This window comes from Bombus terrestris, chromosome 2, assembly GCF_910591885.1.
Source record: "Bombus terrestris chromosome 2, iyBomTerr1.2, whole genome shotgun sequence".
Lineage (NCBI taxonomy): Eukaryota > Metazoa > Arthropoda > Insecta > Hymenoptera > Apidae > Bombus > Bombus terrestris.
The window spans coordinates 9,205,207-9,231,619 of NC_063270.1; the positions used below are offsets into that span (position 1 = coordinate 9,205,207).

At 38.1% G+C, this 26,413-nt stretch overlaps 4 protein-coding genes across 34 annotated transcripts in view; 2 read left to right on the forward strand and 2 right to left on the reverse strand.

Moving 5' to 3' along the window:
* The first annotated feature begins 12 nt into the window (after positions 1-12).
* Positions 13-2,068, forward strand: LOC100648966 (PRA1 family protein 3). The gene is made up of 4 exons (XM_003393651.4): positions 13-590; positions 672-889; positions 1,016-1,129; positions 1,844-2,068. The coding sequence occupies exons 1-4, from the start codon at positions 391-393 to the stop codon at positions 1,900-1,902; spliced, it is 591 nt and encodes a 196-aa protein (XP_003393699.1). The 5' UTR covers positions 13-390; the 3' UTR covers positions 1,903-2,068.
* On the reverse strand, positions 1,843-5,603 carry LOC100648735 (UBX domain-containing protein 7). The gene is made up of 10 exons (XM_012317614.2): positions 5,032-5,603; positions 4,633-4,878; positions 4,271-4,545; positions 3,925-4,191; positions 3,777-3,840; positions 3,531-3,679; positions 3,417-3,462; positions 3,254-3,339; positions 3,003-3,175; positions 1,843-2,930 (listed from the first exon to the last, which is right to left on the reverse strand). The coding sequence occupies exons 1-9, from the start codon at positions 5,069-5,071 to the stop codon at positions 3,017-3,019; spliced, it is 1,332 nt and encodes a 443-aa protein (XP_012173004.1). The 5' UTR covers positions 5,072-5,603; the 3' UTR covers positions 1,843-2,930; positions 3,003-3,016.
* Positions 5,604-5,798: 195 nt separating this feature from the next.
* LOC100648850 lies at positions 5,799-8,252 on the forward strand. The gene is made up of 6 exons (XM_012317607.3): positions 5,799-6,385; positions 6,468-6,887; positions 6,963-7,161; positions 7,230-7,460; positions 7,533-7,742; positions 7,823-8,252. Exons 1-6 carry the CDS (start codon positions 6,218-6,220, stop codon positions 8,152-8,154), a joined length of 1,560 nt encoding a protein of 519 aa, XP_012172997.1. The 5' UTR covers positions 5,799-6,217; the 3' UTR covers positions 8,155-8,252.
* Positions 8,253-8,783: 531 nt separating this feature from the next.
* The window catches only part of LOC100644118 (twitchin), a 77,050-nt gene continuing 59,420 nt past the window's right edge, over positions 8,784-26,413 (reverse strand). For all 31 annotated transcript variants that reach the window (XM_048414547.1, XM_048414558.1, XM_048414545.1 and 28 more), the window contains 34 exons: positions 25,872-26,174; positions 24,909-25,790; positions 24,508-24,763; positions 24,020-24,345; positions 23,519-23,821; positions 22,914-23,298; positions 22,622-22,827; positions 22,052-22,512; positions 21,422-21,956; positions 20,925-21,119; positions 20,328-20,811; positions 19,917-20,169; positions 19,347-19,681; positions 19,141-19,256; positions 18,691-18,975; positions 18,365-18,504; positions 17,949-18,212; positions 17,064-17,680; positions 14,643-16,967; positions 14,409-14,542; positions 14,020-14,227; positions 13,606-13,758; positions 13,272-13,498; positions 12,880-13,170; positions 12,328-12,699; positions 11,804-11,860; positions 10,717-10,880; positions 10,516-10,615; positions 10,284-10,426; positions 9,934-10,090; positions 9,537-9,854; positions 9,314-9,427; positions 8,969-9,205; positions 8,784-8,817 (listed from right to left, as the gene is read on the reverse strand). In XM_048414547.1, coding sequence (XP_048270504.1) covers positions 9,012-9,205; positions 9,314-9,427; positions 9,537-9,854; positions 9,934-10,090; positions 10,284-10,426; positions 10,516-10,615; positions 10,717-10,880; positions 11,804-11,860; positions 12,328-12,699; positions 12,880-13,170; positions 13,272-13,498; positions 13,606-13,758; positions 14,020-14,227; positions 14,409-14,542; positions 14,643-16,967; positions 17,064-17,680; positions 17,949-18,212; positions 18,365-18,504; positions 18,691-18,975; positions 19,141-19,256; positions 19,347-19,681; positions 19,917-20,169; positions 20,328-20,811; positions 20,925-21,119; positions 21,422-21,956; positions 22,052-22,512; positions 22,622-22,827; positions 22,914-23,298; positions 23,519-23,821; positions 24,020-24,345; positions 24,508-24,763; positions 24,909-25,790; positions 25,872-26,174 — 11,303 coding nt within the window. In that variant the 3' untranslated portion in view covers positions 8,784-8,817; positions 8,969-9,011. The remainder of the gene's footprint in view (positions 8,818-8,968; positions 9,206-9,313; positions 9,428-9,536; positions 9,855-9,933; positions 10,091-10,283; positions 10,427-10,515; positions 10,616-10,716; positions 10,881-11,803; positions 11,861-12,327; positions 12,700-12,879; positions 13,171-13,271; positions 13,499-13,605; positions 13,759-14,019; positions 14,228-14,408; positions 14,543-14,642; positions 16,968-17,063; positions 17,681-17,948; positions 18,213-18,364; positions 18,505-18,690; positions 18,976-19,140; positions 19,257-19,346; positions 19,682-19,916; positions 20,170-20,327; positions 20,812-20,924; positions 21,120-21,421; positions 21,957-22,051; positions 22,513-22,621; positions 22,828-22,913; positions 23,299-23,518; positions 23,822-24,019; positions 24,346-24,507; positions 24,764-24,908; positions 25,791-25,871; positions 26,175-26,413) is intronic.

The following is a 26,413-nucleotide window of genomic DNA, read 5'->3' on the forward strand; positions in this document are numbered from 1 at the left end:
GACGTTACTTTTAACTACACAGATACATTGTTCACCGATGTTTACCACTTAGCAGTAGATAAGCAAACGCGCACGTTACGATAATAGCCTTTAAACGAAATTCGAAGCAGTTTATCAATATAGTGCATAAATTCTTTTGCTGAAGTACATGATAATTAATACTTTGCTCCTTTCTTTTACGAAAAGTGAAAATTGCATGTAAAATCGCAACTAATCTAGTTAATTATTTTCGAGTTGCGGTACGAGTATTTCATGAACTTGCATGACGTTCGTTTTGGTCGTCATCGTCCAAAAATACCAAAAGACTTTATCGTATAAAGATCGATTGATGTGCAATCGTAAAAATTAAGCTGCTTAATTTAATATAAAATTGTGTTTGACATCGTTACAATGGATAAAACAGTAACAATAGGTGACGGATGGGAACTGCCACCTCTTCGTAGTTTATATGATTTTCTTTTGGAATCTTCACGTTTCCAATTGCCTAATTTTAGAGATTTCGAAAAATGGGGCAACAGAGTAGCAAATAATCTTGTGTATTATCAAACCAATTATCTTTATATGTCCATTGCTATTTTATTGGTTGTAGCGTAAGTATAATATTGATATTTATAAAATATATATATAATGAAGATTACAAAATTGTTTGATAATGTACATTAATTATTTAGATTGGTACATCCAATGAAGATGATTGTTGGTATATCAACGCTCATGGCAGTATGGGCTGAATGTACTTATTTGTTTAATGAAAAAGAATCATTGCTTAAATTCAAAAGAACCTATCCTCAATTTGGAGTAATTCTTACTATTATTTGTGCAGCTTATGTTCTTTATACTATAAACTCAGTCCTTCTTGTATTATTTGGTATTTTACTCTCATTTTGTGGTAAGTTTTTTTCCATATAAAGAACAGTACCAAGAAAAGTATTTTTCCATTATGGAGCTCTGAAATCAGTTATAAAAATCCAAAAATAATTGATTGATCTGTATTAATATATTGTTAATATTTTAGTGACCTTTATACATGCATCTTTGAGATTAAGAAATGTGAAGAACAAATTTGTTAACAAGATTGAGGGTATGGGACTCAAGCGTACGCCAATGGGAGTTGTCTTAAATTGTTTTGGTATGAAAGAAGAACTCTTTACATAAATTCATAGTCAGATGTTAAAGAGAGATGTACTTTTGTGAATTGATTATGGATATATATAATATATATGTATATATATACATACATATATATGTTTTTGACATTTAAGTTATTCATTGTTACTCTTAGCTTTATTGCTCTTAAGAATAGAAACATTTTCTTCTATATATTCTAATGCTGGGATATAATACAAAATGCAATTTAAGTATTGTTATAGTTGTATAACAATATTGTGGCTAATGCAATATATAATTTCCTTCATAAATTTACTTACATTATAGATATAAATTAATATGTTAACATTTTAAAGTGATTAATGTCAATAATTTACATAGGATATATATGTATGACCTGTGATCTTGTAATACAAAGTTGAATTATTATTTATTAAATCTATATGGTAACCTTACATAATTCTTAAAACCATATATTTCATTTATTTTGTATTTTAACATAGTTATATACATGGTATGTATATTAAATATATTTTTATTCTCAAATATTAGAACCACATTTAACATACAAAGATGACATTATATCACTAATGTTCAATATATGAAAAAAGAAACTATTTTATAATATTTTTATATGACATTAATTATTTTTCTATATTTCATGATCCTATTTTGTATCAACACACCATTTATTGCTACATTTAATTTTCCATTACTTTCTCATTTCATTACGCAGAACATGAGACCGGTATAACTTTACGTACACAAACAACGTATACTCACTCGGTTCATTAGTAATCTGCTTCATACAACAAATTGTAACAACGTTTGGCAGTGAATATGTATCAATAATATTTGGATGCTGCCTAAAGTCACAAAAAAATGCATTTGGACAATTAGGTAAGAACTATATGTTTAAAATGTTTCGTAAATTTGCAAATAAAACTACATTATTAATTTACTTAAATAAGACCTAATTTAACATCCATTTATTTATATATATATGTATCTATCTAAAGTAATAATTGTATTTAAGTATAGCGCTTCTCTGCAACGAACAGATGTAGATCATAAATTATCATAATTATTTAAAATATGGTGAATCATTTCAATATACAACTGACATACATTGTATTGAACATATATATAATTTTTATAGAGTAATATAATTAAATAATTCTATTTTATATAAATCTTACAACATATGTAAAATAAGGATAAAATAAGTACTATTCAATGTATAATTTTTTTATTTAAAAATATAAATAAAACTTTTCGGTTTTTTAAAATTTCTGTATCTTTTATGTGAAGATACATTGACGAGTAGTTTAGAAAATTTTTAACACAAAATGTTCGAGGCTACCTTGGGGAACAAAGGAGTATATGTAAGAATATATCGTAAGAATATATCGTAAGAATATATCGTATAGGAAGCATACTGAACTGTTTTATATAAGAAGAAAAAAAAGGATACAAGTTTCTCAAAATTTATATTGATGTATTCTAATTCTTGTCATTAAAAATGAATGTTATAACTTTGTTATTATTTGTATAAAAGTCAATTAAACTGTTATGATTCATTCTACTGTACATTTCATTGAAAATATTTAACTGAAATGTGACTATTATAACGATAGTAGTAAATGTTTAGGACATTCATTTGATTGTTTAGGACAAATAGGATTATTACAATTACACATAAATGGTAATTGAATATGTCAGTGTCTTTCCATATATATATATTAAGATACGTAACTTTTATCAAACTTATGATGTATTCCGTAATGCAGTAGTTAAAAGGAAATACTTTCGCTATATTTTATCTGTAAAAAACACAACATATTTCGTTACTTTAACATGTTACTTCATTTATTAAAATATATATGCATACTTACCTAACCAAAGATTACTATATCTTTGTTATAAATACTGTATTTGCTGGAAATAAAATCGTATCCGATAAATATATCTGTGGAGAAAGTGCTCCAATATTTGTTTTTGGAAATGGTATTAAATAAGTATGATCGGTTGATGAGTAACCCATACTCTCCATAGTATTTATGAAATCCTAAAAAAATAAGGATTAATGTGTATTTTCATTTATCGTTCCTAAGTACATTATTATTAATAAGTTCATTGTACTTACCTCTATAGTATCTGTAGCAGACATTGATATCGTTTCTTTCTTACCATTTGGCAGTCTTAAACAAAGTCTTATAGCAGATGTACTATCTATATAAACAATATATATATTTTTATTAACCTCTAGAAATCATATGAATAAAAAGTAAAATGCAATAATTTTTTACCAGTTTTCTTGCTCAGAGTGGACTTCAGTTCGTATGATTGTTCGTCCTAGAATAATATATGTGAATTACTCGGAATTATACAATATTAAATTGTATGTGCTAACTTCAATATACCTTTGAACTTTCTGTTTCTTGTTTCTTTTCGTTTAATTCGTCCAATTCATTCATTCTTCTTTTTTTAGTTATGTTTCCAAATGTATCAGCTGACATACTTGTACTTGAACTTTGAATAGTTGTCATATCATTCTTAATATCTATATTACCTGTATAATAATTATGTAAATAAAATACAGATATTGAAGAAATGTCATATATTAGAAATACATTAAATTTTTGCTGTAATTGACAAGTACTACTCACCTGAATCATTTAAATTATCAATAGTGTGCTTAAATGCCTTAACAGTAGTACTACTACTACAATCCTATAAATATATAAATACATGAAGAATCAAAGTATTGAAATTAACTATTTAATTAAAGAATGAAAAATCTTTTTCTACACATACTGATGAATTTGATGTAGAACTTCCTTCCGTTGCTGTGGCAGTACAGTTATTCCATTTTTTAGAATGAATTGAGTTGCTTGATGCACATTCTGGTGACGAGTGAGAACTCAACATATCATTTAATGCAGATATTAAAGTATCTACTGTAATATGATTGTAAGTTTTCATACATTCTCCTGTTCTAGGATCTATTATTGCTAGATAAGGATATTCATATACATCATAAAGATGCACATAACGACTTCCATCACTTGTATTTGATAAAACCTATTTAAATTTGCAATAGTATTAAATGAGTCTTTTTCCTTTGATAAAATTTAAATACAAGTGCTTTATGATAACTTACTTGCCACAAAACAAAATGATCCTTTACAATTCCTTGAATCTGTTGATTGGACCATACATCTCTGTTAAGAATTTGGCAAGAAAATTCTTGAGGATTTTGAACATTTACAAGTAACCAACGGTTTAATGATTTAGCGTGTTCACGAGCTTCCATAAAGGAACCCAGGAAGAGAATACCACATGGCGGTCGAAATAAATCTTCCAATCTTTTTGATTTGCAGTAGGATATTTGTTTAACACCAGCTACTTTTCGAGTCATTTCTTCTTCTTGTCGTTCTATATTAAGTACAAAATGATTATACTATATACGTAGTCACATTATGTATGTATATGTTATCTACTATTTAATAAGATGATATTTACGGGTTTCTACTGCAAAATCTCTAAATCTGTCAAATACATTAGTCGATAATCTTGGAAGGGAACATATTGGACCAGATGGCACTAATACTTCTTGCACAGGTAAAATAGGAGGTCTCACTTCTGGTTCCGGATCAGCCGTACATAATGGTTCAGGTGCTTGACTACCATCAAACATTAAACTTATTGCAGTTTCCACATTTCCATCAGCTAATGACAAATATTGGCGAGCTGTTGCTTCATTCTCCCCTTGAATTAACACAAAATAACTTATTAACGTAAGTTAAACATAAATTAATTTCAAATTAATTATTCACCAATTTTTTAGATAACATGTCTCTGTACAAAACGGGAACAAGTTTCGTAATCTTTGATATGTTATTAGATTGGTATATTACTTACCTGTCACTTCTATAAATTTTTCAATCAATTCTTGATCCATTATGACTCTAGATTACAGAAATGCATCAAATAAAATGCGTAAATATTAACATCATTCGTAGGTTAATACTAATTACACAACATTTCGAATTGTTTTCGAAGGTTTTCTATTTAAATCAGCCATAAATTCAATAGTCTTTTCAATAGTCGTGATCTTTACATACTAACGACGCGAAGCGTATATGAAGTTCTGACTTAATACAAAAAACGGTTGTCTGCACTGCAATTATGCGATTGTGCGATTCAACTCAACATTCAACCAAAAAGTAGGGTTGACGATTCCATTTTAACCACAGAGAAAATGTAAGATAGATCCAGTATCACAATATATTTTTATGTCATATGATTTTAAAACAATATATGTTGTCAGTCATAGCATTATTTCCGTGTGGCTATGTAAGTAATAGGACGTATTACTGATGTTGCATATGTCACACTATTAATGATTGAAATCGAAATTGAGTATGACTATGAAATTAAAGATTTAAAAAGGGATAAACGGAAGCAAAAATTTTGTATAAATTTACAACCCACCCTATCATATCATTTTATAATAGTTTATACATTTTATCAGTTCTACTTGATAGAAAAATAGTCACACTGTAAATAAAATTACTTCCAAATGTTATAATATATATGAACACTAACTTATTATTTATATAATACCAGATAATACATATATTGAGATCTATTTTATATATTACATCTGATTTAGTAAGACATAAAATAAATTCTGCCGTATGTTCACTGATCATTGCTATTTATTTTACATTATCAATATTCTTAAAATCTCTTAAATTTTGTTAAAGCTAAGGAGGTTCATAGTCAACGATTGTGTTCCATGATGAGAAAACGAACATGACACTAACTCAACATTTCAACTTTTGTTTAATATTTGTGATCAAAATTTCAAACAGAACCTTCTAAAGTTAAAGTGAAATACAAATTAAAGCATGTACTCATTTAGTTCGCGGTTTGTATTACTTATAATGACTAATCTGTATTCTAGCCCTCTTGAAGAGTTGTCTATACTCTTTCGAACAACAATTTTTTACAACAATATATTTGAATCGAAACGTTGAAACTGATAACTTCTGAAAACGTATTAAACAAGGGTTTATTAGATAAATAATATCGAAAATATACCATGGAAGAATATTTAACCCTAGTTCTTAATCAAAAAGATATACGAGTGAACAAACAAAAGCTTGCAAATAAAAGCCGCTATTTCGCGTCTCTTTTTTCACACAATTTTAGTGATTCTCATAACCAGGAATATGTTATTAATTATGACATTGCTCAAAGTACTTTACAGGTTATTTTTATGTTTTATATCAACTAACGTAGAAAAATGTTTATGTATTATTGTCGTAATTATTTAATTTTTATGCTTTTAGAATTTTGTTGATTGGGTTCACAATGACAGACGTATAAGTATTCATTATCAACCCATAAAAATTTCTCTGATAAAGTTTATGCAAGATAAACATTTTACAGGGTTATTGAATTTGTTACAGTTGAGCGCATTGTTTATAGTTGATGAATTAACAAATGATATTGTAAATATTATAGCTTTACAATGGTTGTCACCACAGAAAGTAATCAATATATGGTTATTAGCAAAAGAGTTAAACATGAAGGCATTACAAGATATTTGTATGTCTGTCTGTTTAGATAGGTTTGAGGAAATCCCTGTAGATGTGCTTGTCAAATTAGCCGCAGATGATATTGTTCAATTATTAAACAACGTTAATATAAGAGTTTCCTCAGAATCATATTTGGAAAATATAAGGAATAAATGGATAATGCATCACGGGGTAAATGATATTGATCTTCTATCATATTTATTTACATGTGATCTCTATGGTATATATAAAATATTTTAACTATAGAATTCAGATATTGCGCATATCAATCAAGGAAGGCAACTTAAGTTTATAAGGGGAACAGTTATCTATGAAACATTTGAAGATGATACAAAGGTTGGATATTTGTGTACTTGGGATGGTAATGTTTTAAATAAATGTGTACAATTAAAAAGTATTCAACATCCAGATAAATGGTTATTTGGGATGCAAGTTATTAGTAGAGGTATGCTCCTATTAAGTTGCATATTTTATTAAGAAACACATTTCTAATCATTGAAAATATTGCTTTAGGTTTCAATGTGTATACAGTTGGAGGAAACATAGGTTTAGGAGGCACACAATTTAATAATGTTATTTCACGTTATTGTCTTCTATCTAAACAATGGTATTATGAATCAACGTTGCCAGTTCCAAGAAGGCATATGATTGCTGTGTTTCTTGGTAACAAGTTGGTCATAGTTGGTGGTGTGGGAAGGCATAGATTAAAATTGTATTCAGTCAATATTCTTGATATTCACACAGGTTAAAAATTTACATTATGAAATATAGAAAATATTCATGAAAGTTCCAACGTTAATGCGCAAACAATTTCAGGTATTTGGAAAGAAGGCATGCGCGTTCCTGAGAGTTTTACCAATATTCCTCCTCATTGTGTTCTAAATGGAAAATTGTATATGTTGAAATCATCTGTTTATATTTATTATCCAAAAGAAGATTATTGGCAAACTATATCGATACGCGATGATGATGTTATTGAAAGAGTAGATACATTTCTTACATGTGATACAACGCTACTTTTTGAAGGTAAATAATGCATAAAAAGATATTGACGATATTTTTATTTTTATATTTACATTTATAATAACTTTTAATGATTTTTGTAGAAGATGATGATTTAGACGAAATGATTATTACTAGAATCGAGATTACAAAAGACAACACTGTTTGTGAGAGAGGAGAATGTATAAAACGCTCTATAGAGAATAAGGAACTAAGGACGTATGTTGTGGATGTAGAAAGTAATTGTAGGCTTCAGTTAAGATACCTGAAATCCTCTAATATCGGTATAATGATGATAAATAATATCAGTCAACAAAATGATAATCAATATTTGCATTCACACACGGAGGAGAGAGACGAGTTCAAAGACTATATTTTTCCACAATATAGTTGCTTTAATATCATAGATCCCCGTACTTTGTACAATACCGCGTAATTAAAATCTTTTTACTTGAATACGTTGTAAACGACTTTATGAAATCATAAGGGAAGTAGTGAAAGGAAAATAAAAAGTCCGCAACTTTTATATTTGAATCATCTTTTTTATTTATCTGAAATTTTGTAACGGAAGCAGTCTTCAAACATGTATAACACGACAGTGCGTACGATTACATGGAATAAGGATGTACATTTCGGCAGTGTTAAACTCTTTCGTATAGTCATCTAGCAAGATTGGTTATTGTTGTTTTAACGTACGAGGATGCTGGTTATCCTGCTGAGTCTGACTATTGCGAAAGTTTCCTGTTTGTTATTTAACTGCCGTTTGTGTACGATTGTGTACTTAAAATATGCAAATTCGTGTATACAGCAAAGCTCGTATTAGCGTATAGATTGCACGTGCTATCCGTATTGCTTAACACTTTGGATTCTTCTTTCATCATATAATGACATGATTTTTTTTGCGATATGATAAGCACACAAAAAGTAAATGATAATTTACATATAGAATAGCATGAATACAATAGTTTTCCAATTTCTCTTTTATACACGAGCGTTACGTCGCCTATGACCGCGATTATTTTCAAGTCGCACATTTATATAGTTCATTTTTACAGTTTTTTTTTCTCGTATTGTTGTCCTCCCGATAATATTCTAGAAGCTGAAAAGAGACGCATTAAAACAAACAAATAATTAAATTTCGTGAATCGACATGCTATCTTAAAATACATGAGATATGAAGATGAGGGCGAAACTTTGGATGAGGTAAGGGGAAGAATAAAAACTGTATATATACACAGATCTTATCAAACCTTGTCGTTTTGCGTTTTGACACGCGCGAAATCAACGATTTCATTATTCGTTGGTAACGTTCAGGGCGAAAGCAGCATTGGTCTCACCCTTCTTGCCGATCGCGCGAGCAACATACTGACCCACATCGCTGGCTGTACATGCTTTGATACGCAACTCGAACGATTTGTCACCGTCTGAACTGAAGAGGTACCTGCTACTAGATTCTGGGAGCGCTTTTCCGTCTTTCAACCACGTTACTGTATCATTAAGAATAATAATAATGTAATAAATGTAATAAATTTAATAAAATTTGGTAAAATTCTGTGCTTCGAATTCTCACGACTAAAATAAACGTTTTCGCTTACCTTTCAGAGGCGCGGTTTCAGTCTTGCATACGAATGTAACCGATTCGCCTTCGCTTACCGTTGCAGATTGTGGGAATGTCGTGAAGACTGGACTCTTCGGTTCCTCATTTGGAACTGAAAGCAAAATACTTTTGTGAATCATTGTACCAGATTTCATATCGATCGGTTATCGGCGTTTGCTGCAAGCTAATAAAGTAAATTTTTTAAATGAACGTTAACGTACCAAGTACGTTTAATGTGCACGATGAGAAGCTCTCTCCTGCGTCATTGAATGCCTCGCAGGTATAAGTGCCAGAGTCTTCAGGGAAGATTTCGGCAATGTTCAGTTTATAGATATTAGCCTCGCTGCTGTACTGGAAGTCCTTGCTAGGTTTGATTTCCTTGTTGTTGTGAAGCCAGATCACGTCGAATTTCTTCGCGCCGATTATTCGACAGCTTAAGGTCACGGCTTCGCCATCCTTTACGAACATGCTGGTTACGTGATCTACGATCTTTGGAGGCTTGTCATCGGTCTTTTTCTTCGCGGCTGCATTTGCCATGGCTGCAACGAATATGTTCATTTAATCATTCCGCCCTTTTTCCATAGTACGATTTCTAGCTTCACTGATTACTGTACTTACGTTTCACGGTTAATTTGCAGGAGGTAGTTACGGTACCGATGCTATTGCTTGCTTGGCAAGTATATTCACCCTCATCCTCGGGGAATACCTCATTGATAACAAGAGTCGCGACTCCGCCTTTGTACTTCAAGCTCATAATTTCCGACGAACTCAGCGTCTAATGGAGGAGAAAGCTTATTAATTTTTATCCTTATAACAAAATAGAATTGTATTACAAAGTGTGATAGAATTCACATTTATTACTACAAAGCGTTATAGAAGTACTGAACTTTATGAAATTTAAATATCAAAATTCGAGGATCGCGATAAGTTCTCCAGTTTTTTTTATATGTATACATGTAAGTACTTGCCTTGCCATTCTTGGACCAGGTGACTTGTGGTTCTGGATCACCGTCAACGTTTACGTTAAGTTCCAGCTGTTCTCCATCATTGATAGTAAGATCGCTCAATTTTTTCGTGAATTGCGGTGCTCTCATCGAGTCATCCGGAGGATCTTTAAAGACGATATTTAAGCAAAACCAGTTATTAGATAATTCACTTGATCATACAGTTTTTCAGGTGGAAATAACGTAATTAACGTACAGATTAATTCCTTTGTCGTACTTCTAGAACGAGATGGACTACCGGTGCTATCGAGTCCGTATTTCTTGGTATTTCGCTTCTCTGTGCTGGACTCTGTAGCCTAGAGAAATTGTATGTATCAAATACTTATTTTTTTTTATCTATTACCAGTTTATCTATATCTTTTTTTAATCAAATATTTAGTTTCTGTGCTCCTCTTACTTTATAGGAAGATGAACTCGAAGCATTGTATTTATTGGTGGTAGAGCTACTGTAATTATGACCCTGTGTGGTAGTGGAACTGTATCCACTGTATCCACCGGCTTTGTGTACCGTTATGATCGGAGGTGGTGCTGGCTTCAGCGGCTGCTCGATGAATTTTCGATCTACGAAATAATATTTCAGTTTCATACGTTGCTGTTAGATTATATTTTCTCTAGCAAACGCAAAAAAGAAACGAGAAGTGCGACCGTAAAGCCGAACGCCAGGAGCAATAAAGCAGTATCAAAGTCACTTGCAAGAAAAATTAAGCAAGATCGCTGATAATGGCAGTTTCATGGGAGCTGGGGAATTGCAATATAGTTTAGGAATAGCTAACTAGGGGCAAGATAATAAATTTTGTTATTATTTACAAATTATGGGTCACCAAAAGGTTGATCAATCATGTTTTTCTTACAAAGATGTCTCCTAATTTGGCAACGGATAGATAAGAAAAATTATATATCCGATTGACAAGAGTTCAGGTCAACCGCTATATATAAATAATCTGTCTCTTTTGCATCACGTGTGTATCTCATAAGTTAAAGATCTCTCTTCATTTTTTCAAAAACTGCAAATTTGTCCAACGCTCGACAATTTCGTTACTCGTTCAGATATAGAAATTTCCATACGTAGTATGATAGACATACGCTCCTACTTTTTGAGAATATATATATTTTTTTATATTAACCGTATAAGATAATCACTGTCAACGAGAAGATATCGATTTTGTCGCAGACTGACAGAGACTCTAAGGAGAAATCCGCAAAAACCGGAGGGGTAAAGTAGACTCAAAATTTTTTGCTACGCTCTTCAATATTTACATATTAACTATAATAAGCAATAAATTGATTTACTTGCGGTACTTGTTAAAAAAAAAAATTCCTAGAAACATTCCTACTTTTCAAGATATTACAATGATATTAAAGGAATAATGTTGTACAGGGATAATTTGTTTTAAGTAATTGTACAGGGATAAATTGCGTTTTACAATTAATGTACGATTAAGCGGGATTGCAAGCAAGAAGGGGCTATAGTCCAAAAATTGTACCTCCGGAATGTAGGAGGTCGTGCGCTAATTTCAGTTGCTCCTCTGTTTCTCCAGTGCCTACAAATAAATATTTCATCAGTGTTTTACTATAAATACTAGTAAAAGTGTAAGTAGAAATAAGATAATATAGGTATACATTTTGTATCAAGTGAAAAAGAAGCATCTTTTTTAACACGTGTCACCAAGAAAAAACTTTCAATTCATAGTCGATAGTCGTCATACGATGAATGAAAATATTTTGTGGAATATAATGGTACAAAATTAATTATGCAGGGCGGTTTTTTCATCCTGGCTTCCTAAATGTTTTAATTACTCTCATTGATATAAAATATTGTATCAAGACAAAGTTCTGTTGGCCCTGGACAACAAATATTGTGATTTACGATTTTTCCTTAGACATCGCTTTTTTTTTCAAGATTTCAAGCTCAATGTTATTCTTTGAAGATCACTGTATATTTCCGCGTGAATGGAAAATTGGAAATCAGTCATTGGAAATCAGTTCTACGGTGAACGTGTTAAATTACCTTCAACGATGACTACGCAGCTGGTTTCATCTTTTCCATGTTTGTTTGTCGCGATACAACGATATTTGCCGCTGTCTTCCGGTTTGCAGTCGATGATTTCCATCGTGACGACACCGTCCGAGTTCGTCATCGCGTAGTGATGTTTGGAGAGCTCCTCCCTGTCTTTGTACCATTTCACCGTCGGTGGTGGATTACCAGCGAGACAACAAAGGAGTTTGCACGTTTGTCTGACTTGAATGACACGTGGTCGAAGGAGGAAGGTGAAGCTTGGCGCCGATTCAATCGTCTCCAACCAGACATTATAACCGAGCGGTTCTCTCCTTCGGACTGGATGCAATTCTGGTCTGTATTTTGGAATCTCCTTAGGTAGCGCTGAAAATAAAAAACGATGAGTCTTTTAATGTAATTAATCTGGCTAAAGAGAAGGAAAATAGAAACTCGGAGGGATATTTGTAGTTAAGTAAATAAGATTTGCATTAATAAAGTGATATCAAATTGCTCGAATTTGGACAATTTGACTAGTTTAAAGGAGATTTAAGGTTCCATACGTACGTTGCACGTTCAGGAAAACGACCTCTTCTCTGTAGCCGTAATGATTCTCTGCCCTGATCACGTACTCTCCTCTGTCCTCTAGTTTCACTCTGTTGATGATGAACGTGTAATCATCGCCGTGATATCGTTTCATGAATTTCACAGATTGTCTGAGTTCCTGATTGTTGTGGAACCACGTGAGAGTGGGAGAGGCAATTGCGATTACGCGACACGTGAACTTCACGCTCTGCCCTTCGTAGGCAAACGCACTCGTCGGTTTAATGACGAATCTAGGTGCCGCTTGTCGTCGATCTGTATAGAAATTTAAAATGTTACTTGCGCAAATGAAATCTTAGTTTCCTGAAAATAAAATGAATCGAAAATTTCGGAAGCTAAGGAACATCATCCCTTACCGAACGAGGAATCGTAGATCTTGTACTTTTCGATCAACAATTTTCTGAGCGAAGAATATTCGGCTAGCCGACCAATAGGAAGAACGTATTTGTCCCAGTTCTCGTATTTGGCTCGCAGTCTGTCTCTGAAGTTCAGGTATCGACTGGTTGCAATTGGTGTTGTACGGTTGCTGTGATCACCGGTTAACCATGGATGAAGGAGACATTCATGGGCAGTCATACGTTTCCTAAATGCAAACAACATCTCATTAATGCGTAACTCTATATCTACAATGTACGCATTGAATTTGTTGAACGAGCCAATATTATCAACACATTTTAGGCGACAACGTACTCTTTGTTCTTGACGAGCAACCGCCTAATGAAGTCCTTGCCTTCTTCGGAGACGTCGCGGAACGCTTCTTCGTCAAAGTCCCAGTCGCAGGCCTTAACGTTCTTCAGAGTTTCGATGTCGTTGTCTCCGGCAAACGGCGAAAGACCGCTCAATCTGTACAATTAATTTTAATTAGATCAACCAGTTAACTAAGTGATTTGTTAGTAATAGTTAATAGTAGTAACCAATTATGTAGATGCTAGTAATTTTCGTTTTTCAAAATTACTTATTTTAAATTGAACGAAGAAAAACAGAAACCGCACAAGGAGAATAGCGTAACTTGAGTTTTCTTTGATTCATTAATTTTCCTGATTATCTTTGCAGGTTAATCGAAGGGGTTCGTAGACGTATTCGACTCAAATAAACGAAGCTTACAAAACGTAGGCCAGAACACCGCAAGCCCACATGTCCGTGTAGAAACCAACAGGTTCGCGTTCGACGATTTCAGGCGCAGCAAATTCTGCCGTGCCGGTACTGATCTTCACCACTTCGTTAGGATCGAGCTTCGTAGCTAAACCAAAATCGATCAGTTTGACATTGGTGCTGTTGCGTGTCTGGCACATGATGTTTTCAGGTTTGATGTCTGAAAAAGAGGAACAATAGATTTAATTAATTTTCTTCTTCTCCCTTTTTCTTATTTCTAATGTAGGTAGAGTCGAATCGATTGGAGGACCGACAGCTTATGTAATCGAAGTTCATATAGTACGAGTTCATTGATCTTCTCCATTGCTAATGATTTTTCTTCAATTCGTTCGTATAATTACCTAGATGTATAATATTCTTCTCGTGCATATGTTTCACGGCTTCGCAGATCTGTCTCATATAGTTGATAACTTCAGCCTCGGACATGGTGTAACCTTCCGCTGTGATTCTCTCGAAGAGTTCACCACCGGACAAGCTGAACGAAGGAAATGAGATTAGAAATTGAAGCAAAAACAGTTAAGCCTGAACAGCTAAGCTCGAGTTATGATCGTAACAAGATATGCAGGTGTACTTACAACTCGAAGATCAAGACCATCTCGTCATCGTCCTCGAACGCGTCATGAAGATTGATCAACTTGGGATGATGCAGTTGATTCATTATGTCGATTTCCTTCCTGATAAGTTCCTTTTCCATTGCATGAGACACAGGGATAAACTTAGCCGCGAATATGTTTCCAGTAGCTCTCTCGCGACAACGATGGACCACGCCAAACGCGCCAGTTCCAATCTCTTCAAGAATATCGTATCTGTCATACACCGAGATGTGTTTAATTTCAACCGGCTGTGGAACGTATTTGCTATAGATATCGAACACGAATTGGTCGTAATCTCGTGGCTTCTCGTCGCTTCGTCCGCGGATTTTCTTGCCTGTCTCGTCCACCTTGTATTCTTTCTGTTTGTATTCCCTCTTGATCGTTCCCTTTGTTGTGATCAACGGCGTGACTTCACTCGGGTCAGATCTTCCGTAAATGTTCTCAGCGCAAATTCGGAAGTCGTACTGATGTCCAGGACTGAGGCCAGTAACCGCCATAGAGCAGAATCTGGTGTTGCCGACTCTGATCCAGCTGGTCATCGGATGTTCGCGTTTCTCGACAAGGTAATTAGTGATGTTGCTACCACCGTCCCAAACTGGTGGTTTCCAGGTCAGAGCCAACGAGTCGTGACCAATATTGTCCACCTGTGGGAATCTGGGCGGATCCGGTCTGTCGCTGATTTGGATCTTGATGATCGCTGTGTCTTGACCCATGTCGTTCTCAGCAGTGATTCGATAGGGTCCTGAATCGATACGGCTACCGTCTATGATGGTAAGAACAGCGTGTCTTTCCTTCACCTCCACGGTGTAGTGTCCGCCAGATTCGATCGTCTCTCCTTCTCTGACCCAGGTGATCTTTGGTTTCGGATATCCGGTGAATGGAATCTTGATAACCACGTTGACACCTTTGTCGAAGAATGCAGTGTCTCTGAACCTCGGCGGTACGTTCAATTTCGGTGGTGTCTTGATCAGAAGTTCGCCCTTAGTCGATTTGACGCCGCATTTGTTCACAGCGCGGCAGACGTATTCATCTGCGTCCTCTCCAAACACATCGTGGATGATCAGGTTGTGCGTGTCGCCCTCCGAATATATGTTGTATCGAGAGCCACTGACGATCTCGCGAGCTCCCTTGAACCACGTGATCGTGGGTTTCGGGATACCAACGATCTTGCACTGGAAGTGAGCATTGTGGTTCTGCACGCAGCTGACCTTGTGCAAAGGTAGAATCACTTCCGGAGCTTTGGCTGCCTGAGGATCGGTGATCTTCACGGAAGTCGAGGCCTTCGATTCTGGTCCGAGACCAGCAGCGTTTTGAGCGAACACACGGAACTCGTACTGCCTTCCTTCGATCAGGTTGCTGATGTTGATTTGAGTGGGTAGACAAATAACGACGTTCACGCGCTGCCAGGCTTGGCTACCGACTTCGCGCTTGTCGATCCAGTAGCCTTGTATCTTCGAGCCACCGTCCGATTCTGGTTTCTCCCACGAGAGATTTACGAAGTCTCCGCCAACCTCGGTGACCTTTGGCGTTCCTGGAGGGCCAGGAGGATCGAATGGTGCCTTGGCCTTGATAGGATTGGTTCCCTCGAGCGGAGGTCCCATTCCGTTGTCGTTTACGGCCATTACGCGGAACAGATACTCTTGTCCTTCGGTCAGACCCTGTACCATGAAGGAACAATCCTTGCAGAAGGAAGAAACGATGATCCAGTGAGTGTGACTGACGTCGCGACGTTCGACGACGTAGTGAGTGACGCGAAGACCACCGTCGTACTTAGGAGGTCGCCAGGTCAGAGTGCAAGTGTGTTTATCGATATCTGTGACGTCGAGAGGTTCAGTCGGTGGTCCAGGTAGTCCAGTGATGTACACATTGAACGAACCACTGACGCTACCGCTGTCGTTCGAGATCGAAAGATCGTATACTCCAGCATCGTCTTTCTGAATGTCCTTGATGAAGATGATGAGGTACTCGTCGAACACGGTGTACTTGATGTGACTCGTTTCCACCACCTTGCGACCATCTTTCTTCAGAGTAATGTCCATCGGTTGGTCGCCACTGTAGTAGATCTTAATCTTCGTGTTGTCGTTTTCAGCCAGGTACAGGACATCCGGCATGCGCTCGATACGAGGCGGAGAACCGATCTTTAATCGACCTGTAGTCGTAGCCAGACCGAGTGGGTTTGAGATCTGACAGCTGTAGTCGCCGTCGTCTGCGTCTGTGACTTCGGATATCACGAGCCTGTAGATTCCGTCGAACGCCTCCGTGCGGAAACGACCGCCGACCGTGATCTCTCTGCCATTCTTCAGCCACCTAGAATTCATAAAATCCAATTAGATGCAGTGTTCGACATGAAACGAAAAATAGCGTGTCGAATTGAAGAGTAGGAAACGCTTCGAAAAAACAAACCTTGCGGTCGGTTGTGGTTTTCCTGTGGCCTCGCATTCGAGGACCAGAGTTTTGCCGAGCGGTACGTTCGTGCTGATTGGCAGAGTTCTGACGAATTCTGGCTTCTCGCCACCTTCCACCTCGCAGATCTTGACGGGCGTGGTGCAGGAACTTGGATCGGATCTTCCCGCAGCGTTCACCGCGAAGATTCGGAATTCGTAATCTCCCCGTTCGATCAGATGTAGAACAGTATACTCTGTGTCGGTGACGTTGTATTCGTTGCATTTTGCCCAAAGCGCGCTTCCGACTTCGCGTTTCTCGATCACGTAACCGGTGATGCGGCTGCCTCCATCGGAAATCGGAGCTTCCCACTTGAGATCGACGTAGTTCTTGCCAACCTTCACGACCTGTGGTGTGCCTGGTGGTGAAGGCACGTTGAATTTGCTCTTCAGTTTGAACGGTGCTGATGGCGCGCTAGGTTTGCTGAAGCCAGCTGCGTTCTTCGCGCGTATTCTAAACTCGTATTCGTGTCCGCTCAGTAAATTGTAACAAATGTAGGTGGTGTCTTTGACCAGGTAGTCGTTCGCCACTCTCCATGTGGCATCGTCCGCAGGATCGCGGAATTCTATCTTGTAACCCTAAAGAGAAAAAAAGCAATCGATTGATTTTTGTTTTGTTTCGAATATAGAGCGGAATCTCGATCATTCGGTTTCAATGCAATCGAGGAAATTCAGATCTATCGAGATCCACAACTGCTCCGAATGTTTTAGAAAGTGACAAATTAATCGGAGAAACTGTTTCAATTTTTCATACTGTCTTTCGTCAGCTTTTACCGTATGATTTATTCATCATAGCTCATTTTCATCTTAAAAGATCTACAAGTAATGATGTTATTAATATACATACCTGAATACGAGATCCACCATCGGATATTGGTCGGGTCCATACAACGGTCGCGTTCGACGTATCCCAATCGATAACACGTGGTTGTCCAGGAGGTTCGGGTACCGTGAATGGGAATTTCGCGGTAATAGGTTCATCGGCTTGCAATGGTTCTGATATTCCGTACTGGTTCTCCGCACGGACACGGAAGTTGTACGTACGGTTGGGTTCAAGACCGATTACGTCGTAATGAGTGTTTCTTACGAAACTGCTGAGTTTCACCCAATACTGAAATCATTCAACATGGCATTTTAGAATTAATCAGAGGAAAGAAAGGAAATCGTTCGATGTGTAATCTAATAGTTACATAGTTGTACGCGTATAGATAAAATTTCAAAAATTTTTTTAGAGAAAAAGAGGAAGAAAGAGAAGCTACTTACGCCAGCCGGATCCAGTTTTTCAACGACGTAATTTGTAACGGGTGAGCCGCCATCGTCGAACGGAGGTTTCCAGGACAACGTACAAGTTTCAGGAGTGATATCAGAAATATCAAGTGGTCCTTGCGGTGGAGATGGTTTATCTACGAATATAATCAATCGTCAAGTACTTCGATTCTAAAGTTTCTTTTAGCATAACTAAACAATTATAACTGCTTAAAATAATTATAGTTGCAGACGCAATAAAACCATTGGTAGTGACGATGGCTTAATTATTTTGAACAAGGTATTTGCGTGAAAATAAAAGAAACTTTCATGCTGATGCTTACCCACAACGAGAACCTTGCACGAAGCAGAATCAGTGCCAACAGTGTTCGTAAGGTAGATCGTGTACGTTCCAGTATCGGATCTCTTGGCTTTCTTGTTAATGAATTGCGAGGCGACATCCGTTGTATCGAATTTGATTCTTTCGCCTGTAAGGACTTCCTCGCCGTTGATGGACCAGCTTGGTCTTGGTTTTGGATTCGCTGTGTAAGGAACGGTTATCGTGAACGGTTCTCCGGCAATCACCGTCATGTCACGGATGCTGAGGTCGGACGTGATCTTTGGTGGGACTGAAATAAAATCGAGCAAAATCGTAATCACAACAGTTTGATATCACTTAGAGCATCTTTCGTTTTTAATAGCGAGATTATGGATTTTTAACTCTATCTATTCTTAAGTAAAATTACTGATATATAAATAAAATATGCCTAAGAGCAAATGCTTTGAATACTTACATGGTGGTGCACTGGCTCTAATCACGTCAGAGTTGGAACTCCATGGTCCTCGTCCAGCAGCATTCTCTGCCGCGACGCGGAATTCGTAATCGTGATTTTCTATCAGACCAGTTACTCTATAAAATTTCAAACGGTTTAGGTTTCTCAATTTGTTCCTCATAATCGAGTATAATTTCAATCGTTCGAAGACACGAAGCAAGCTTTACCTATAAGTAGTCTCATGAACGAGAGATGGTGTGGCTTTCGTCCATTTGTCTTCGCTCAACAGACGCTTTTCGATGACATAACCAAGGATAGGCGAACCTCCATCGTGACGAGGTTTGGTCCAAGTAATAGTAATGCTATCTTCTGTCGTTTCAACGCCTTTTGGAGTTCCAGGTGCTCCAGGTGGATCGAATGGATGCCTGGCCTTAATCGGATCCATCGTGGTTACAGGATCCGAAGTACCGTATTGATTTTCAGCCATTACGCGGAATTCGTACATGTTTCCGACTGTTAGATTCCTTACTCGACAGAACGGTGTCGTCACATAGCTGCTCACCTGTTATAATAATATAAGAAAGTTAATAAAAAAGGATCTCGAAGAATTTTTTTCAAGGAACCGCATTAAATACCCCATGATTCAGTTAATTCTAATAATTTTCATTTTAATAACTGGTAAATATTTTTGAATCACAAGTAGACAGACGCAGAAAAGCCGATACCAAAAAGTCTTACGATTTCTTTCGAAAGAAATCCTATAGTATACCTGAAAAGCTTTGCTTTAGACTACAAACCTTGGACCACGTGCCCCTCGATTCTCGTCTCTCAACGACGTAGTTGGTGATATCGGCGCCTCCATTGTCTTTCGGCGGGTTCCAGAACAGCGTGAGAGCATCTCCGCCAAATTCATCAGCGTGAAGATTCACAGGTGGATTTGGACGGTCCAGAACCTTAACGTTCACAGTGGCGGTGTCGAAGCCGGAAGAGTTGCGTAACTGTAGACGGTACTGTCCACCATCCGAACGTTTCGCATTCTTTACCACAAGACTGTGGAAGAAATTATACGCGATATTTATCCATGTTACTAATTATCATATGTTGTCTTTTGTCTGTTACAGGCAAGCAACGTTTCAACGATATTCTTCAGAATATGACATTAAGCAGCTAACGAATTTATTACACAATTGAACAGTTAACAAACATACCTAGCATAGTCGTCGCCCAGTTGTTGATGTACACGCGGATCTGTCTCATCCTTGATAACATCGTTAGCAAACCATGTGGCAGTGGGCTTGGGGAAGCCAATGTAAGGCACGTGAATGGAGAAGTCTTCACCAGCGCGAACAGTGATGTCGCGAACTCCTCCGAGGTCCATGACAGGTTTGTTGGGTTGTTCCTCGATAACGATGGGATTACTTGGTCGGCTTGGGTCGCTGTTACCGACGTCGTTCACTGCGATCACTCTGAAGAGGTACTCCTCGCCTTCGGTGAGTTTCGGTACCGTGTACACGTTGGTCGGTATCAGAGCGCCATTAACGTCGTCCCATTCGTCCTGACCTCTCTGCTTCATTTGGACGATGTAGCCTCTGATCTTAGCACCACCGTCGCTACGTGGTGGTCGCCAACTCAACGTTACAGAATCTTTCGTTATCCTGTCAGGTTTCGGTGGCTCGGGAGCATCAGGACGCACTAAAATACATTGGATGATCAGAATATGAGAACAATCGCTTATCTTTCGACCATCTGTCGAAACATCGTGACCGTAGCGGGAAAGAAACGAGTAATCATTTTGTTATACTTACAACGTTGATGTCCAGCAGTAATAGGTTCAGTCGGTTTACTGGGTTTACCAGGTCCAGCTTCATTGACGGCAATAACTCTGAATTCGTATTTAGATCCTTCGTGAAGATCTTGCACCGTGAATGTCGTATTCGGAGTTGGATAGTTGTTGACTTTGAGCCATTCGCCACCCCGTTCTCGTCTTTCCACATAATATCCTGTAGGCAGGAGAATTAATCGGTAAATTTATACATAAATTAATATACATATAGTAATAATTTAACAGAATGTAATTTAATTAGAAAATTACAAATAGGAGGAGCAGATGGAATTTGTCGTGTAATACTAGAACATGATTTTGAAAGCATGACAATGCTCCTAAATGCAAAACTGTAGAAAATATCCAAAATAGTATACTCGTTATGATATTTAACAAATGAAACAGACCTCTATTTTGATCACTTTCTTTGGTTATATTATATATAGTTATATAGAAGAAAAGAAAAGAATGACGTCTCACCGGTAATAGGTTTGCCACCAGTATTGAGCGGTGGATTCCACAAAAGACTACAGCTGTTGGGCGTGTATCCAAGGATTTCGGGTTGACTGGGTGCATCTGGTGGATCGTATGGACTCTTGGCGACGACTGGTTTGCCTTCCAGTGGTTCAGACACACCGTACATATTTTCAGCTCGCACTCTGAACACGTATTTCTTGCCCTCGGTAAGACCTTTGGCGGTGTAGCTTGTTCTCGGGCAGTATCCTGGTGTTTGACGCCAGTTATCGGCTCCATACTCCGATACCTCAACGATGTAGTTGGTGACGTCGGATCCACCATCATCCAGAGGTTTGTTCCAGGATAAGGACACGGACTCCTGCGTGGTGCCAGTGTATTGTAGGGGACCTTGAGGCGGTCCTGGTCTATCGACCACGATAACCTCGATGTCGGCTGAATCTTTTCCATGCTCGTTCGTCGCTGTGACTGTGTAAATACCGCCATCTTCCCGGACCGATTTTTCGACCAACAAATTCGTGCGATCGCTCTTGGTTTCGGTCTGAAAGTTATTAGAAAATTAACGGTTGAGATATTATTGATTTGCATGAGTCGATACTCATACGCAACAGATCTAAAGCTAAACTATTTGCTTACCGATATTCGAAGAGTTTCGAGGAGAGGCTTCGAGTCTTTGGTCCATTCGATAGTGGGAGTTGGCGCTCCGGACAATGGAATGTTAACATTGATGGGTTCTCCGGCACGCACCTTGATCTTGCGTCCAATCAGCGCGTCCAAATTCAATTTCGGTTTCTCTTTCATCGGTTTCGCGATGAATACGGAGGACGTGTCGCTAGGTTTGCCCGAGCCAGCGGCGTTTATAGCAGTTACTCGGTATTCGTATTGATGACCTTCGGTCACATGGTCGTCATAATATTCAGCATATCTCGCTGGCTCTTTGGTCAATTTCAACCAGCGGCCAGTTGCGCGATCGCGCCGTTCCACGTCGTAACCGATGATCTTCGATCCACCGTTGCTGATTGGCGCCAACCATTTGATCTTGATGTGATCTTTGTCCGCGTCGACACATTCTGGCTTTCCAGGTTGTCCAGGCACAACTGAATAGAACACACAATTTGTTAGGGTTTTCCAGTAAATATAGTCGGCAAGTGTAATAATACTTATGAGCCGTAGTATACATATCCGATGATAGAGTAGAGAATTTACCGAATTGGTTCTTGGCGACGATCGAGTGATCTGTAGTCAAAGGATCTGAGCGGCCTTGAAGATTCTCCGCGCATACTCTGAACTCGTAAGTCGTACCTTCCAGCAATCTCGGTACTGTGGCGTGATTATACTTGGGATTGACGTGAGTGACAGCTGGTACCCAGCCACCACCATGGGTCAAGTCACGTTTCTCGATTACGTATCCACTAAAAAGGATCGCAAAAAGCGTTGTATTATTTTACGCTTATCACTTTGTTTCGTCAAATCGTCAATTTAAGACATCGGTACTCACGTGATCTCGCTACCACCGTTATCTTTAGGTGGTTTCCATGACAAGGTAACCGACTGGCTTGTAATTTCTTCGTACTGCAGAGGACCTTCTGGTGGACCAGGTCTGTCGAGAACGATAACTTGGAAGCTACCTTCGTCTATTCCGCTGCTGTTCTTCAACAACAAGTGATACAATCCGGAATCGGATCTTTGAGCGTTAACAGTGTGAACAATGGTGTGATAACCGATCGAGGTAACAGTTGTTCTATCGGTGGTCAGTAGATCGCGACTTCCAACGGTCCAGGTAACCTCCGGAGTTGGTTCACCGACGAAGTCGATGTCGACGTGGAAGATGAGACCAGCCTTGATTCGAATGTCTTGCAAAGGCGTCTTGATCTTTGGAGCCACTAAAATATTGAATTATTTTATTAATAAAATGTTTGAATAGTTCTTTGTAATAATTAGGCTGTGGATGTTTATGCAAATTTATATTTTTACGAGTACATAGAAATTGAATCTAAATAGAGATTTGCTTCATTCTTTACATATGTATTATAAAGAATACTTAATAACAATGCATGATCATCCATAATCGAGAAATAACGAATACAGTAAAAATATACTCACAGTAACGAGGTTTGGCAGTGATGAGATCGCTTGGCTCCGATGGTTCTGATTGTCCAGCAGCGTTAACAGCAATTACACGGAATTCGTATTCTTGTCCTTCCGTTAAGTCAGGCACAGTTGTATTTGTCTGATTTGGTGGAACGTGAACCGCGTTGACCCAATATGGACTACCCTTTTCTTTCTTCTGCACGATGTATTCTGTAATGGGAGAACCACCATCGCTGCTTGGTGCTGGCCATTGCAGATCGACGTGATCTCTGTCCCAATCTGTGATCTGTGGTCTTCCAGGAGCGTCGGGTTCGTCTACAAATACAAAATCGTATTTCTATTAAATCTGTGAACTTCTTGTTAACTTTTAGAGTGTGATTTCTCCTTGTTTTTCTTGTAATTTACATCATTCCGTTTTTTAAGGAATTTACTACTATAATTGATGTTTGATAGGCCATTTTTTATCATACAAATAATTAGAAATCTTTGAATCGTTCATAGTCGAACACTAACCGAACAAATTCTTAGCGATGATGCTCTTTGGTGCTTCGAGAGGATCGGATTCTCCAATGGTGTTGACAGCTTTCACACGGAAGAGATACTCCTTGCGATGCGTCAGTCGCGCTACTTCGTGGCTCAATATCGTGCTCATGCCAGCATCGGACCACGTGCCTCGCGACAGATCCATTTTTTCGATAATATAGTGCAATATGGGGCTGCCACCATCGTCCAACGGATGGCCCCAGGCCAAGTGACAACCTTCCTTGGTGATTTTGCTGATCTCGAGCGGTTTCTGTGGTGGTGATGGTCTGTCGAGAACGGTGACTCTGGCGCTCGAACTGAAACATTTTATTTCGCTTTATTTAACTATACTAAAATAAACAGAAATTCGTTATAGAGATCGTATAAATGGAGTCCTACTACACTTAAGTTCCACTTTGTCATAAAAATTTGAATTTACATAAACACCTACAGTCTAGTTATCATAGATTCGAAATTACCTGAATTTCCCGTGCTCGTTCTCCAAAGTGAGAGCGTAACGGCCAGTGTCAGAGCGAACAGAGAATGGAATCTCAAAGGTGGTTTCGGTATGAGTAGTATACATTTCATGGCGAGAATCGGCCATAATCACTTCTCCGTCCAGGGTCCAAGTGGCCGTAGGTTTAGGCGATGCTTGGATAGGGATGATGTAGCTGATCTTCTGTCCAGCTCGAACAACCAAGTCGCTCAGTGCATGTGGATCGAAGGATGGAGCAACTGTGAGAAAAATGATCACACATATACTCTTTGTTCAAAAGATAAACTTAAGTAAAGTTAAATAAAATTAAATTTGAACGTTGTGTTTAAGTTTGAAAGTACATTTTACACAGAAAAAAGAAGAAGAAAGGAATTCTTTACTTACGGAAACGTGGTTTTGCAACGATAGGGGAAGAAGCTTCGGATGGCTCGCCAGGACCAGCTTTATTAACAGCGATGACCCTAAACTCATATTCTTGTCCTTCAACGAGGTCTGGTACCCTGGCGCTAGTTTTAGTTCCATCGATTTCCAAAGCCTTCTCCCACGTGCCGAAACGAGGTTTCTTTTCGATGATATATCCTGTAATAGGTGAACCACCATCTTTTTTCGGTCGTGTCCATTCCAAGTCGACGTGATCCTTGTCCCAATCAGTGGCAACAGGTGTTCCAGGTTTGTCAGGCTTGTCGTACGGATCTTTCGCAGTAATGGTATCCATACCAGTGAGTGGCAACGATTCACCTTGCTTGTTTACTGCACGCACACGGAATTGATAGTCATGGCCTTCGATCAGGTGATCCACGTGTGCATAAGTCGAGGAAGCTTCCGCTACTGGCACCCATCTCATGTTCTCTGTATCCATCTTCTCCACCTGGTAATATAGAATTTCTGAACCACCATCGTCTTTCGGTGGGCGCCATTTCAGGTCGCAACCATTCTTTGTCACGTTGTCGATCCTTAAAGGACCTTCCGGTGGTGCTGGAATGTCGAGGACGTTCACAGTTAAGGTGGCACTGTCTTTGCCGTTGATGTTCTTCGCTTCCAGAGTGTACACGCCTGCATCGGAACGTTTCGCTTCGATCACACGAACTTTGGTGTTGTAGTCTTCGTTTATGATCTTGATGCGATCGCTCGGCACGAGTATCGTGCCCTTCAGCGACCATTGTTTGGTTGGTGGCGGTTCGCCGATAACAGGAACGTCGAAGTCGTAGAAACCACCGGCTTTCACTTTTACGTCCAGCATGTACTTCCTGTCGATCTTCGGTGCAACTGAAAATGAACATTTTTTTTATCGACATATATACCTTTGATGAGGAGGGAAGGGAAGAAAAGAGATAAAGAGATAATTACGGTTCTTAGGCCGAGCCAAGTGGGATTTAGAAGCGTCAGAGGGTTCACCGGGGCCAGCTTTGTTAACAGCTCTAACGCGGAATTCATAATGCGTGCCCTCCACGAGATCGGGCACTCTTCCACGATTTACGTCACCCTCGACCTCTGCGCATTTCTCCCAGGTAGGACTATATTTGTCTCGTTTCTCTATGATGTAACCAGTAATAGGTGAACCACCATCTTCTTGCGGACGATCCCATTGAAGTTCGACAAAGTCCGAGTCGTAGTCGCTGACGGTCGGAGTGCCAGGTTTTCCCGGCTCGTCTAAAGATAATAATTATGTTTAATAAGAGAAGCGATCTAAGATATAACGAGATTGTAGATTTTTACGTAAATTTATATCCTTATAAAAATAAGTAAAGAAATAACATCTGAATGGAGATTTGTTTTGTAGCGGCACATGAGTCATAGGACGATTCGGATCGAGAGTGACTCGTGTTATTATTTTGCCTCGGGTATTGACACCGTTCCGATGTATGAGATTTAGAAGTAAACAAACTCCG